Source organism: Phaenicophaeus curvirostris, chromosome 1 (assembly GCF_032191515.1).
Source record: "Phaenicophaeus curvirostris isolate KB17595 chromosome 1, BPBGC_Pcur_1.0, whole genome shotgun sequence".
Lineage (NCBI taxonomy): Eukaryota > Metazoa > Chordata > Aves > Cuculiformes > Cuculidae > Phaenicophaeus > Phaenicophaeus curvirostris.
Window position 1 is genome coordinate 55,247,176 of NC_091392.1, and position 12,983 is coordinate 55,260,158.

Below are 12,983 nucleotides of genomic sequence, written 5' to 3' on the forward strand. Positions count from 1 at the left end.
GAATTTATTCTCTTATATGTATGAAAGGATGATATGGTTTCAGTACAAAAGTCTCCAAAAGGTTTGATGAATAGAATAATTTCTTCAATGTGCATATGGCGTGATAGGACAGTTTGTATAATATCCCATAATTATTATAATGAATTCTAAAATGTTTGGTATTTCTAGAGGCAAATAACTAAAATAAATAGATATTGAGCAACAAGTTTAATGTAATCATTCTATATGCAGTGTTTTATTATTCTTTACACATAGCAGCATGGTGAAATCTGTCATTTGCTGTGCATTTTTACATTTGTAAGACAGAGCTAAAAGAAAATTAGTTCTTTATGTAAATTTACCTTAATAGCTTATCAATTGGTATCTTTTTTCTGGTTTTAGGTAAATAAGAACAATGCGAAACTATGGAACAATGTTGGGCATGCCTTAGAAAATGAAAAGAATTTTGAAAGAGCTCTGCAGTTCTTCATACAAGCCACGCAAGTGCAACCAGGTAATATCTTTGACTAGCTGCCACTGAATGACGTCTCTGTGTTCCTTATATTCAGTATGCTTAGCTTACTGAATACATCTTCTCAATGATCTGTTTTTCTCCAAATGAATATTAAATGATGTCATACTCTGTTAATTGATCCATAGTTTTTTTGAAATAAAGTCCTCCAAAAATATTTCTGGCTATAAAAAGATGCCAAGACTTTCCATTTATAATTGTTAATTTGGATCACAGCCTTTCTGACTTAACTTAAACAGCAGTTTCTTATGAAACACAATTATTACTTAATTTTCTTAAATAGAAGTAAGGAGGTGTATAAAATGTAAAAAATCGAGATAGTGTAGAATCATAGAACAGAATCATAGAATCACTAGGTGGGAAAAGACCTTTGAGAACATCAAAACCAACTGCACCTATCCACTACTAAATCATATCCCTTAAGCATATCTTAAGAACTACTTAATTAAGCACTACTTAATCATATCTCATCTATCCATCTTTCAAATGCTTCCAGGGATGGCGACTCAGCCATCTCCATGAGTAACCTGTTCCAGTGCCTGATAACCCTTTTGGTGAAGAAATTTTTCCTTATGTCCAATCTGATCCTCCCCGGCACAACATGAGGCCGTTCCTCCTCATCCTATTACCTGTCATGTGGGAGAAGAGTCCAACACCCACCTTGCTAAAGCCTCCTTTCAGGTAGTTGTAGCCAGTGATAAGATCTCCCCTCAGCTTCCCCTTCTCTAGGCTAAACAACCCCATCTCCCTCAGCTGCTCTTCATAAGACTTGTTCTCTAGCCCCTCCACCAGCTTATTGCTCTTCTCGGAACACGCTCCAGAGCCTCAACATCCTTCTTGCAGTGAGGGGCGCAGAACTGAACGCGATGTTCAAGGTGCCGCCTATCAAATGCCAAGTACAGTGGCAGAATCGTCTCCCTAGTCCTGATGGCCACACTGTTTCTGATACAAGCCAAGATGCTACTGGCCTTCTTGGCCACCTGGACACACTGCTGGCTCATATTCAGCTGGCTGTCAACCAACACCCTCAGGTCCTTCTCTGCCAGCCAGCTTTCCAGCCGCTCTTCCCCAAGCACGTGGCACTGTATGCGCTTGCTGTGTCCCATGTGCAGGACTCGGAACTTGGCTGCGTTGAACTAAATATTGTTGGTCTCAGCCCATCAATCCAGCCTGTTCAGATCCCTTTGCAGAGCCTCCCTACCCTGCAGCAGATCGACACTTCCTCCCACCTTAGTGTCATCCACAAACTTATTAAGGGTTCATTCAATCCCTTCATCCATTTCATCGATAAAAATATTGAACAGACCTGGAGCACTGAGTGCTGGGGAACACCACTTCTTACTGACCTCAAGCTGGATTTAGCTCCATCTACTACCACTCTTTGGGCCCGGCCATCCAGCCCGTTTTTCACCCAGCAGCAGGAATTCCTGTTCAGGGCAATCGCAGCAAGTTTGTCAGGCAGATTACTTTGAGTAACTGTGTTAAAGTCTTTACTGAAGTCAAAGTACACTATATCCACAGCCTTTTCATCATCCATTGAGCGGTTCACCTTGTCATAAAAGGACATCAGTTTAGTTTGTCAGGACCTGTATTTACTGGATCTGATCACCTGGTTGTCTCATGTGTTCTCTGTGATAGCACTCAAAATTACCTGCTCCATTACATTCCCTGGCACCAAGGTCAGGCTGACTGGCCTGTAGTTCCCTGGATCTTCACTCTGACCCTTCTTGTAAATGGGCATCATGTTTGCCAACCTCCATGGAAGTGGAACTTGCCCAGTCAGTCAGGAAGTCATCTGCTACTGGTAGATGATGGACAGGGGTTTGGCAAGCACCTCTGCCAACTCCCTGATACTCTCAGGTGGATCCCATCTGACCCCACAGACTTGTGATTGTCTATTTGATCAAAGTGCATGTTTACACTATTTTACATACAGTTGCAAAGTAATTTCTAGGTAGTACTGAAAAACCTTGCCTTTTTCCTTTTAGAAATCTAATAAATAACCTTTAATTTATGTGCTGTTATTATAGCAAGAGATTAAAGATCAATACACGGAAGTATGATCTCAATTTTTTTTTACCATTTCCCGAGTAACTTCATAATCCCTCTTCGGTTTATGGTTTAAGTATTAATTTCATAAATATGATGAAAAATAATTTGTAGTTGCTTTTATTTCTTGATGGTCTTCATGCAATAACTGTATTTCACACTACTCTGAAGAAATAGATATTTATTTTCATGATACTCAGTGCATAGAAGTATTTGAAAATTCGTTCTTTTCTTTATTAAGATGATATTGGCGCCCACATGAATGTAGGAAGAACTTACAAAAACTTAAACAAAACTAAAGAAGCTGAAGAATCATATATGATTGCTAAATCATTGATGCCACAGGTAATTAGTAACTTTATTTATCTACCACCACAGGAAAGGACTCTTTCAGACCTATATTCATATTGTGCTTTTCATATTTTTGCTAAGGCTCTTTATCTGTTAAAGGAGTAGTTTATATACAATAATGGCTGTTAAAAAAATGATAACCTGGAACTTCTTTGTTAAAACTATTTTAAGTTACTTTTTATACCACTGACAAAGGTGTTTCTGAAATAGAGAATATAAAAGAAAGCAGCAGTTAAAAATGTATACCTGTGGATTCTAATCAGAGTGGGATTATTCTCACTAACAGTTAATAAGTTGATGATGACTGAGTTTCTGAGACCTCAAGACAAGACTTAAATGCAGCTCTGGAGGTGAGAGAAGGTACCTGCAGCAGCAACAAAAGAATTCTTTGCCCGAAACATACTTTTGAAAGCATATACATTGTTACCATTACCATTTCCTAACTTATACGGAGCAAATACTACTTATTCTAGCTCCTTAGGAGCGAAACAGTTGAATATTTAGGAGAAGGTATGAAGGTAACGATAGCTGTTGGTAAAATGAGACTGACAACAAAACCAGCCCCTGCTTCAGTAGAAGTATGGCGTTAAAAAGTTTGTATTGTGAAACATCATAAAGGTTCTAGATGCATAAAGTATAAATAGTACAACAGTTGCAATGTGGTGGCATTTTCATCTTTAATGACAATTTTTCATCTGCTGTATCAGTGGCTGTTAAAATCCTATTTACACTTATTTTAGACTGGGAAGTTAAAAAAGGAATGAAAATGTCTCATAGAATGTCAGTTTAGGCTTTAAGAAAATACTTTTTATCTGAATGGGGAAAGCTTTGCAAGGTGTGGATGGTTTGTAATAGCTATCTGCATGAGCCAAATTAGGTAGGAGCAGTGGTTAATTAGCTGTTATCTTAAGTATGATATCAAAGTCATCTGTGTCTTCATAGAATTAAAGGAGAAAAAATATTGGGTTTATTTTTTGGTCTGATTTTGGAGGGATGGAAATTACTACCTGTAATCGTTAAGAGCTTTTACGCTAGTGTTCAGTGATACCCTAAAACAAATTTGGCAGAGTGAAGAGATCTATACCAATTGTCTTTCACTTTTTTTACTCATCTGTGTGTGGTATGTATATACTTTTTGACAGATTATTCCAGGTAAAAAGTATGCAGCAAGAGTTGCTCCTAACCATCTAAATGTTTATATCAATCTTGCAAACTTAATTCGAGCAAATGAATCACGCCTTGAAGAAGCAGATCAGCTATATCGACAAGCAATTAGCATGAGACCAGATTTCAAGCAGGCTTACATCAGCAGGTATCTTTCCTAGTTTGAGATACATATTCCTGAATAAATATTTATTTATTTGCAGTGCTATAAACAGTATTTAATGCATACAATTAATTGGCTGCTGGAATTCATGCATTTCCAAATGAGAAAATGAAGATTTGGGGCAATAATCAATTATTCATTACAAGCCCTGTTCTTTTAAATTCCTATTTCAAATGGTGTGTTTCCACATTGCCTGTGTTTTCAAACATTGTACAGCAAGATCCATTATAGATTTATGAATCTCAAAACCTCTAAGTTTTAAACTCCCAGTTTAATTTTGAAGTAAAAAGATTCTGGTTATTCTGAATCATGGATCTTTCTTTATCCTTCTTATTGAAGGTGGTGCAGAAAAGGCAAGACCTAACTAAAAAGCACCTATGTGTCAGCTAAATAGATAGGAGTAATATGGCTGTGGGTGTTGAGGTTTCTGTTCGCTCTTTTGTTAGTTGTGAATCCCATTGGGTCTTGGGGAGGTGTGAGGTGCTGAAACTATATCCGTTGCAATGTAATTACAGAGCCAGTATTGGGAACCCTCAATCACTTCTTTTTCACTTTTTGGGGGGTTTTTTGGGTTTTTTTTTTTTTGTCCTGCGTATATGTTTCTTGTATACAGACTTCTGAGAGCTTTGGGAATGGTATGTAAAGAAGGTCAACCAAACAAGAGAACAGTGTTGTTTTATGTCTACTGTATATTGGAAGGCAAACTTTTTTTTTTTAAAAAAAGTCATTTATTTTCATATTGGTATGAATAAAAGTTGAAGGTTAAATCTGATTCTTTAACAGGGGAGAACTACTTTTAAAAATGAATAAACCTCTGAAAGCTAAGGAAGCTTATCTTAGAGCTCTAGAACTAGACAAAACCAATGCAGACCTGTGGTACAACTTGGCAATTGTTTACATTGAACTGAAAGATCCCACAGAAGCCCTGAAGAATTTCAACCGAGCTCTGGAACTCAACCCAATGCATAAACTGGCATTATTTAACTCAGCGCTGCTAATGCAGGAATCTGGTATGTTAGTTGTCCCTTATGTTAATACTGTGTACTTGCATTTACAGGACCCATGCTAATTACTTTTTTTAATGAACTGCTTTACTTTTAGAAAGAAGTCTGTAGCATCATCAAAGAAACTCCTTATTGTGACAGTCAGCTTTGTAATTTATTGTAGCATGTGGAATTTGTGCAAAGTGTACCTTAGCTAACCATCATCTTTAATACAAGTGCTATTTTACAAGTTTTCTTAGAATCATTGAATCATAGAATAACCTGGTTGGAAGAGACCCACCGGATCATCGAGTCCAACCATTCCGATCAAATACTTAACCATGCCCTTCAGCACCTCGTCCACCAGTGCTTTAAACATCTCCAGGGAAGGTGACTCAACCACCTCCCTGGGCAGCCTGTTCCAGTGCCCAATGACCCTTTCTGTGAAATTTTTTTTCCTAATGTCCAGCCTAAATCTCCCCTGGCGGAGCTTGAGGCCATTCCCTCTTGTCCTGTCCCCTGTCACTTGGGAGAAGAGGCCAGCACCCTCCTCTCCACAACCTCCTTTCGGGTAGTTGTAGAGAGCAATGAGGTCTCCCCTCAGCCTCCTCTTCTCAAGACTAAACAACTCTAGTTCCCTCAGCCACTCCTCGTAAGACTTGTTCTCCTACCCCTTCACCAGCTTTGTTGCTTTTCTCTGGACTCGCTCCAGAGCCTCAACATCCTGCTTGTGGTGAGGGGCCCAGAACTGAACACAGTATTTGAGGAGCGGTCTCACCAGTGCCAAGTACAGAGGGAGAATAACCCCCCTGGACCTGCTGGTCATGCCGTTTCTGATACAAGCCAAGATGCCATTGGCCTTCTTGGCCAGCTGGGCACACTGCTGGCTCATATTCAGTCGGCTGTCAACCAACACCCCCAGGTCCCTCTCCTCCAGGCATTTACACCAGTGCACGCAGCATGGGGAATAAGAAGGAAGAGCTGGAAGCTGTCGTAGGGCAAGGAGCATATGATGTCGTTGCCATCACGGAAACGTGGTGGGATGGCTCATATAACTGGAGTGCAGCTATGGTGGGGTACAAACTCTTCAGGCGAGATAGGAAGGGTAGGAGAGGAGGTGGGGTGGCCCTCTTTGTAAGGGAGGACTTGGACACCACTGAGCTGGATTGTGGCAATGAGGAGGTTGAGTGCCTGTGGGTTAAAATCAGAGGAGCCCACAAGAAGGTAGATTTTGCCATGGGAGTCTGTTACAGACCACCCAGCCAAGGAGAAGCAGCTGATGAGCTCTTCTATAAACAGCTGCGGTCAATCTCTAGATCAATGCCTCTTGTTGTTCTGGGAGACTTCAATCTGCCTGATATCTGCTGGGACTACAATACAGCAGAAAGGAAGCAGTCTAGGAGGTTCCTGGAGTGCGTGGAAGACAACTTCCTCGCACAGCTGGTGAATGAACCAACAAGGGAGGGTGCCCTCCTGGACCTGCTGTTTGTGAACAGAGAAGGCCTTGTGGGGGATGTGGCAGTAGGTGGACGCCTAGGACTAAGTGACCATGAGATGATAGGGTTTTCTGTTCTAGGTGAAGTGAAGAGGGTGGTTGGCAAGACGGTAGCATTAAATTTCCAGAGGGCAGACTTTGAACTCTTCAGAAGGCTGGTTGGCGAAGTCTCATGGGAGACAGTACTCAAGGGCAAGGGAGCCCAGGAGGGCTGGGAGCTCTTCAAAAAGGAAATCCTAGCAGCTCAGGAGAAAGCCATCCCCGTGGTCCGGAAAAAAAGAAAGCCAGCTTGGTTGAACAGGGAGGTCTTGAGTGATATCAAGAAGAAGAGAAATGTTTATGGGCTCTGGAAGAAGGGACAGGCCTCTTGGGTGGACTACAGGAGGGAAGTGAGATTGTGTAGAGAAAAAATCAGAAGGGCTAAGGCTCAGCTAGAAATTGGATTGGCCAAGTCTGTGAAAGATAACAAAAAATCCTTCTATAAATATATAATTAATAAAAGGAGGACTAGGGAGACCATACAGTCCCTATGGGATGCAGAAGGAACAACAGTGACAGGGGATGAGGAAAAGGCTGAGGTACTTAATGCCTTCTTTGCCTCAGTCTTTAGTTGTAAGGAGGGTTGTTCTGTCTGTGTACAAACCCAGGAGCTAGAGGAGCATAATGACGCTCCCGTGATCCAAGAGGAGGTGGTCAGAGCTTTGCTAGACCAACTAGACAGCCACAAGTCTATGGGGCCGGACGGGATTCATCCAAGGGTATTGAAGGAGCTGGTGGATGTGCTGGCCAAACCCCTTTCCATCATCTTCCAACGGTCCTGGAAGACTGGGGAAGTCCCACTGGACTGGAGGCTGGCTGATGTTGTGCCCATCTACAGGAAGGGTCGCAGGGAGGATCCAGGGAACTACAGGCCTGTCAGTCTGACCTCAGTGCCAGGGAAAGTCATGGAACAGGTGATCAAACTAACCTGATCACCGTCTATGACAAAGTGACTCGGCTGCTGGATGAGGGAAAGGCTGTGGATGTGGTCTTCCTGGACTTCAGTAAAGCCTTTGACACAGTTTCTCACAGCGTTCTGCTTGAGAAACTGTCAGCCTCTGGCCTGGACAGGCGCACACTCTCCTGGGTGGAAAACTGGTTGGATGGCCGGGCCCAGAGAGTGGTGGTAAACGGTGTGAAATCCAGCTGGAGGCCAGTGACAAGTGGTGTTCCCCAGGGCTCAGTGCTGAGTCCAGCCCTGTTCAGTGTCTTTATCAATGACCTGGATGAAGGCATTGAGTGCACCCTTAGCAAGTTTGCAGATGACACTAAGCTGGGTGGAAGTGTTGATCTGCTGGAGGGTAGGGAGGCTCTGCAAAGGGATCTGAACAGGCTGGACCGCTGGGCAGAGTCCAGTGGCAGGAGGTTTAACAAGGCCGAGTGCTGGGTCCTGCACTTGGGGCAGAACAACCCTGTACAGTGCTACAGACTAGGAGAAGTCTGGCTGGAGAGCTGCCTGGAGGAGAGGGACCTGGGTGTGTTCGTTGACAGCTGACTGAACATGAGCCAGCAGTGTGCCCAGGTGGCCAAGAAGGCCAATGGCATCTTGGCTTGTATCAGAAACGGCGTGACCAACAGGTCCAGGGGGGTTATTCTCCCTCTGTACTCGGCACTGGTGAGACCGCTTCTCGAATCCTGTGTTCCATTCTGGGCCCCTCACCACAAGAAGGATGTTGAGGCTCTGGAGCGAGTCCAGAGAAGAGCAACGAAGCTGGTGAAGGGGCTGGAGAACAGGCCTTATGAGCAGTTGCTGAGAGAGCTGGGGTTGCTTAGCCTGGAGAAGAGGAGGCTGAGGGGAGACCTCATTGCTCTCTATAACTACCTGGAAGGAGATTGTAGAGAGGAGGGTGCTGGCCGTTTCTCCCACGTGACAGGGGACAGGACAAGAGGGAATGGCCTCAAGCTCCGCCAGGGGAGGTTTAGGCTGGACATTAGGAAAAAATTCTTTACAGAAAGGGTCATTGGGCACTGGAACAGGCTGCCCAGGGAGGTGGTTGAGTCCCCTTCCCTGGAGGTGTTTAAGGCACGGGTGGATGAGGTGCTGAGGGGCGTGGTTAAGTGTTTGATAGGAATGGTTGGACTCGATGATCCGGTGGGTCTCTTCCAACTTGGTTATTGTATGACTCTATGATTCATCTCATTGGACTCAGCCCAGCGGTCCAGCCTGTTCAGATCTCTGTTATACGTATAAAGAATAGTGTTACGTGAGCGTCTTCAAAATTGCGCCTATATAATCTTTAAAAAAAAAGTTAAATACATGTAAAGTCCATGTTTTCCATTTATGTTGATTGATTTCATTATTTATTGGCAAAAAATTACAGCTGACTTCTGTAGGCTTTAAATCTAGCCCTAGGAAACATGAATGCTTTTATGGGTTCCTCTGTAATACTGCTAATTAAGATGAAGTAAGCCAGATTTTTGTGAGTTTTTGTTGTTTCATATATGTAGCTTCCAGCTATATGGGGAAAGCGTAAGCCTTCTGTGAATTCAGGCTGTTGCAGTATTTGGCAAGTGACTAGTAAGGTTTGTTTCCCTGCTGTTGGGATGGTAAACTACTCCAAAGAAAGGTTATACAGAGTTGACTGGAGCTGGTACAGATGGATTATTCTCCATCTATCTTTTCACATTGTAAGTTAGGTAGTACAAAAATGCCTTGTTTCTTGTCTGTAGAAGCACAGGGGGCTTCAAAGAAGCAGAAGCATTAACTGTCCAGTATTCATTACTCATACTGGAAGGTGCAGCATTGTTTTCAGAAGATGAAAGAAGGTGGTTAAAATAGGCTCTGTGCTCCCATATCCATCAATAAATCTGTGCCTTACAAAAGTTTTTTTCAGTGAAGCATTCAGAAAAATAGCACAGACTACAGCCTAGTCTAGCTAATCCCAGTATTACTAGATAAGATTATTTTACTCTTATCTTTTTCAAACTGTGCAAATTAAAATATGGGAGTTACAGATTTATTGCTTTTGTGTTAGAAGATAGTTTAGCTTGGTTACATGTGAAGTCACCTTTTGTGATCTCTGTCCTTAAACTCTTTCAGCCTTATCTATAACAAAATGAGATCTTCTATTCCAAGTTTGCCTCTGAAAGAGCTGATTTGTCAGAACTGATACCTTCTCTGCATTCCATTTGCTCAACCATACGTGAAAATAAGTTCTCTCAAACTTGTAGAGACACCTTTTGTATCTGTTATACCAAGCCTGAACATAACTCAGCAGATAATAGAATAATGATACTGACTTTGGCAAGAAGTCAACTATAAGTATTTTTATTCTTTAAAGAAGGTAAATGTTGTTTACTTTTGCTGTTACGTGGCAATGATAAAACCCTTTCCCTTGTACAGTTGTGTTAAATGTGTTACATTTTAATTTGTGTAAAAAATAGTAATTTACCGGCCTGATCTAAAAATCCTTCAAAGTAAATCTAGAATTAAATGCGTTTTCTGTCATTTAGGTGATGCTCGGCTTAGACCTGAAGCCAAACAAAGATTATTACATTATGTGAAAGAGGAACCACAGGATGCAAATGGGTACTTCAATTTGGGTATGCTGGCAATGGATGACAAAAAAGATGTGGAAGCAGAGACATGGATGAAGAAAGCCATAACATTACAACCAAACTTCCGAAGTGCTTTGTTCAATTTGGCACTGCTTTATTCTCAGACAGCAAAAGAATTGATGGCTTTGCCTGTCCTGGAAGACCTACTGAGATACTACCCTGATCATACCAAAGGTTTGATTTTGAAAGGAGATATCCTTATGAACCAAAAGAAGGATATTGTTGGAGCAAAAACATGTTTTGAAAAAATTTTGGAGCTAGATCCCAACAATGTACAAGGAAAACATAATCTTTGTGTCGTTTACTTTGAAGAACGAGACTTAATAAAGGCAGAAAAATGTTTGGTTGAAACACTAGCACTGGCACCTCATGAAGAGTATATTCAGCGTCATCTGAACATAGTTAGAAGTAAAATTGCATCACTTGGTGCTACAGAACAGTTGTCACCTCCAGCAGATGGGACTGCAAATGTAGCTGCAACAGAAAAAAAAAAGTCATTTCAAAATTTGAAAGAAGTAAAAACTGAGCAGAAAAACACCCAAACAGCAGTTGAGAACAATAAACAGTACTCGAAAAATAAGAAAAGGACACAGAAAAACAATATAGACAAAGAGACTCCTAAGAAATCTACAAAAGAATTGAAAGACATTGAGAAGAAGAGAGTTGCTGCTTTGAAAAGACTAGAAGAGATTGAACGTATATTAAATGGTGAATAGTCTTTATCGTGTCACATTAGAGTAAGGGGAGAATACTATTTTCATTATTGTTCAATATGTGATCCAACTGAGAACTGGTCTCAGTGCTTTGAAAATAGATGGTGTTGACTGCATACCCCCTAACAGGCAGCAAAAGGCATTACCATGCTTCGCATGTGAAAACTGCAACTTTTAAATATGTGTGGGGTGGATGGGAATCAAAGGATAAAGGCTTGAGAAAAATCTTAAATGAAGAATCCTAGTAGTGAGAAAACAGCACTCATAAGAACTATTGGTAGCCAGGGATGTTCAATAATGGTACCTTGAAAGACAGTGTAAGAATTGAATGGAGAATTAATGGTATAAGCCACATACTGCTGCTTTCCCCCATATGAATCTGTTTGTATTAACATTGTCTTCGTTTCAGTTTACACATCATCAGTTTAAATCTTTCTAGACTTCTGCTGTACGTGAAAAAGAGTTTTTCTTTGCATTATTTGTTTCAAGAACTTAACAAAAAGTCATCAAAATGCCAGTAGTTGTAGTATAGGAGGATGCAACAACACTAAAATTTTCAGTTGTGTTCTAAATATGGAATGATATAATAACATTTTAATTGTTCTTGCAGTGCTAATGGTTTGTACTATTTTACCTGATAGAAACCTTACAGTGGTCTTAAGATTATGGTTTTGCTTTTAAAGGAACTGTGGATTTTTTTCTTCAACTGTCAATCATCTGAATGTTTTTAAAATTGTATAAGAAGGGGTGGTTTTCTCACTTTCCCCTCAATTCATGGGATGCTGATAAATGCACTTTTGGTACAGTAACTAGTATGCTATGCAGTAGTCTTTGACTTTATATCAATGGCTGTGGATTGACCCCTGGGTGTAGTAAATTTCTCCTTGTTTATAGCAAACTGGCTTTACTGTTTCTGTCCTTGGAACAGTATTTATATTGTCATGACTTTTTACAATGCTAATGTAACCAATGACTGCTGAAGGCAGCGAGATAATAATTAAGCCACTGAATTTAGCAACATTTAACACAAGAAAATGTAAATAGTATCCTTCCAAATACTAAGTTCTGTTGTTTTGATGCTTTGTCATGGGTGTGCGGTTTTTATTAAATATTTATTTTGACTACTAAAATATTGCCATTTATGCTTTTCCACTAATGCATCATTTTAATTTCTTACTTGAAATTAAAGCCTTTGCAATTTCAGTGTTGCTTTTAACCTTGTGCAATGCATGTATTTTTTGTTTAAATGTACTACCTAAACCTCATGTTTTCCTTAATTATGAGAAAGAACAGTGCAAGAGCTAGGTTCAGTAATAATTTTAAGTTATCATTAAATCTAACTCTTACTCTTTATGTTTTGTCTTATTTCATGATGTAGAAGTATTCCTTAGCAACTCTGCTGTTTGAACTTAATCCTTTCCATAACTGCCTTGGGCAGTAATCCAGCTGTAAGATGTAATGTTTATCTCTGTGGGAGGGATTTGAAATGGCCAAAGGCCTTGGATAGACCTATTCTTTATTATCTGTCATTTGTAACATTACACCACAAATGTGTGAGTCGTAATAACTAAGGGAATTAAAAAGTGGTTTTTTTCAAACATGATTTTAAAAGCTGCTGATGGGAGCAGATATGTGGTGTGCAGCAGTTCTTGATACAAAAGAATGAAGTGCTCCCTTAGTGCAGTGTAATGAAGTACTCCCAGGAATCTGTTCACCACACCTTGAAAATTGCTGTTTTATCTTTTCTGTGAATAACTCTGTTACTTGTAGCTAAAATAGCTGGTATGCTGACCGTTACAGAAACGCTAACATGCATATTAAGTCTTCCCTCCAAACCTTTGTTTTATTAAACAACTAGTCATTGTTCTGGGTGAACGTACATTTGAAAGTGGAAGGAACTAAGTAGTAAGAAAAGGTACTTCCCGTCTGATGCAGAAGCAGAGATTCTTCTCTCTTT

The 12,983-nt window shown here is 40.6% G+C and overlaps 1 protein-coding gene across 2 annotated transcripts in view; it reads left to right on the plus strand.

Moving 5' to 3' along the window:
- TMTC3 (transmembrane O-mannosyltransferase targeting cadherins 3) overlaps positions 1–12,377 on the plus strand; it is a 38,305-nt gene extending 25,928 nt beyond the window's left edge. For both annotated transcript variants that reach the window (XM_069858452.1, XM_069858462.1), the window contains 5 exons: positions 382–493; positions 2,802–2,905; positions 4,054–4,223; positions 5,022–5,248; positions 10,209–12,377. In XM_069858452.1, the coding sequence (XP_069714553.1) occupies positions 382–493; positions 2,802–2,905; positions 4,054–4,223; positions 5,022–5,248; positions 10,209–11,029 (1,434 nt within the window). In that variant the 3' untranslated portion in view covers positions 11,030–12,377. The remainder of the gene's footprint in view (positions 1–381; positions 494–2,801; positions 2,906–4,053; positions 4,224–5,021; positions 5,249–10,208) is intronic.
- Positions 12,378–12,983: the final 606 nt, after the last annotated feature.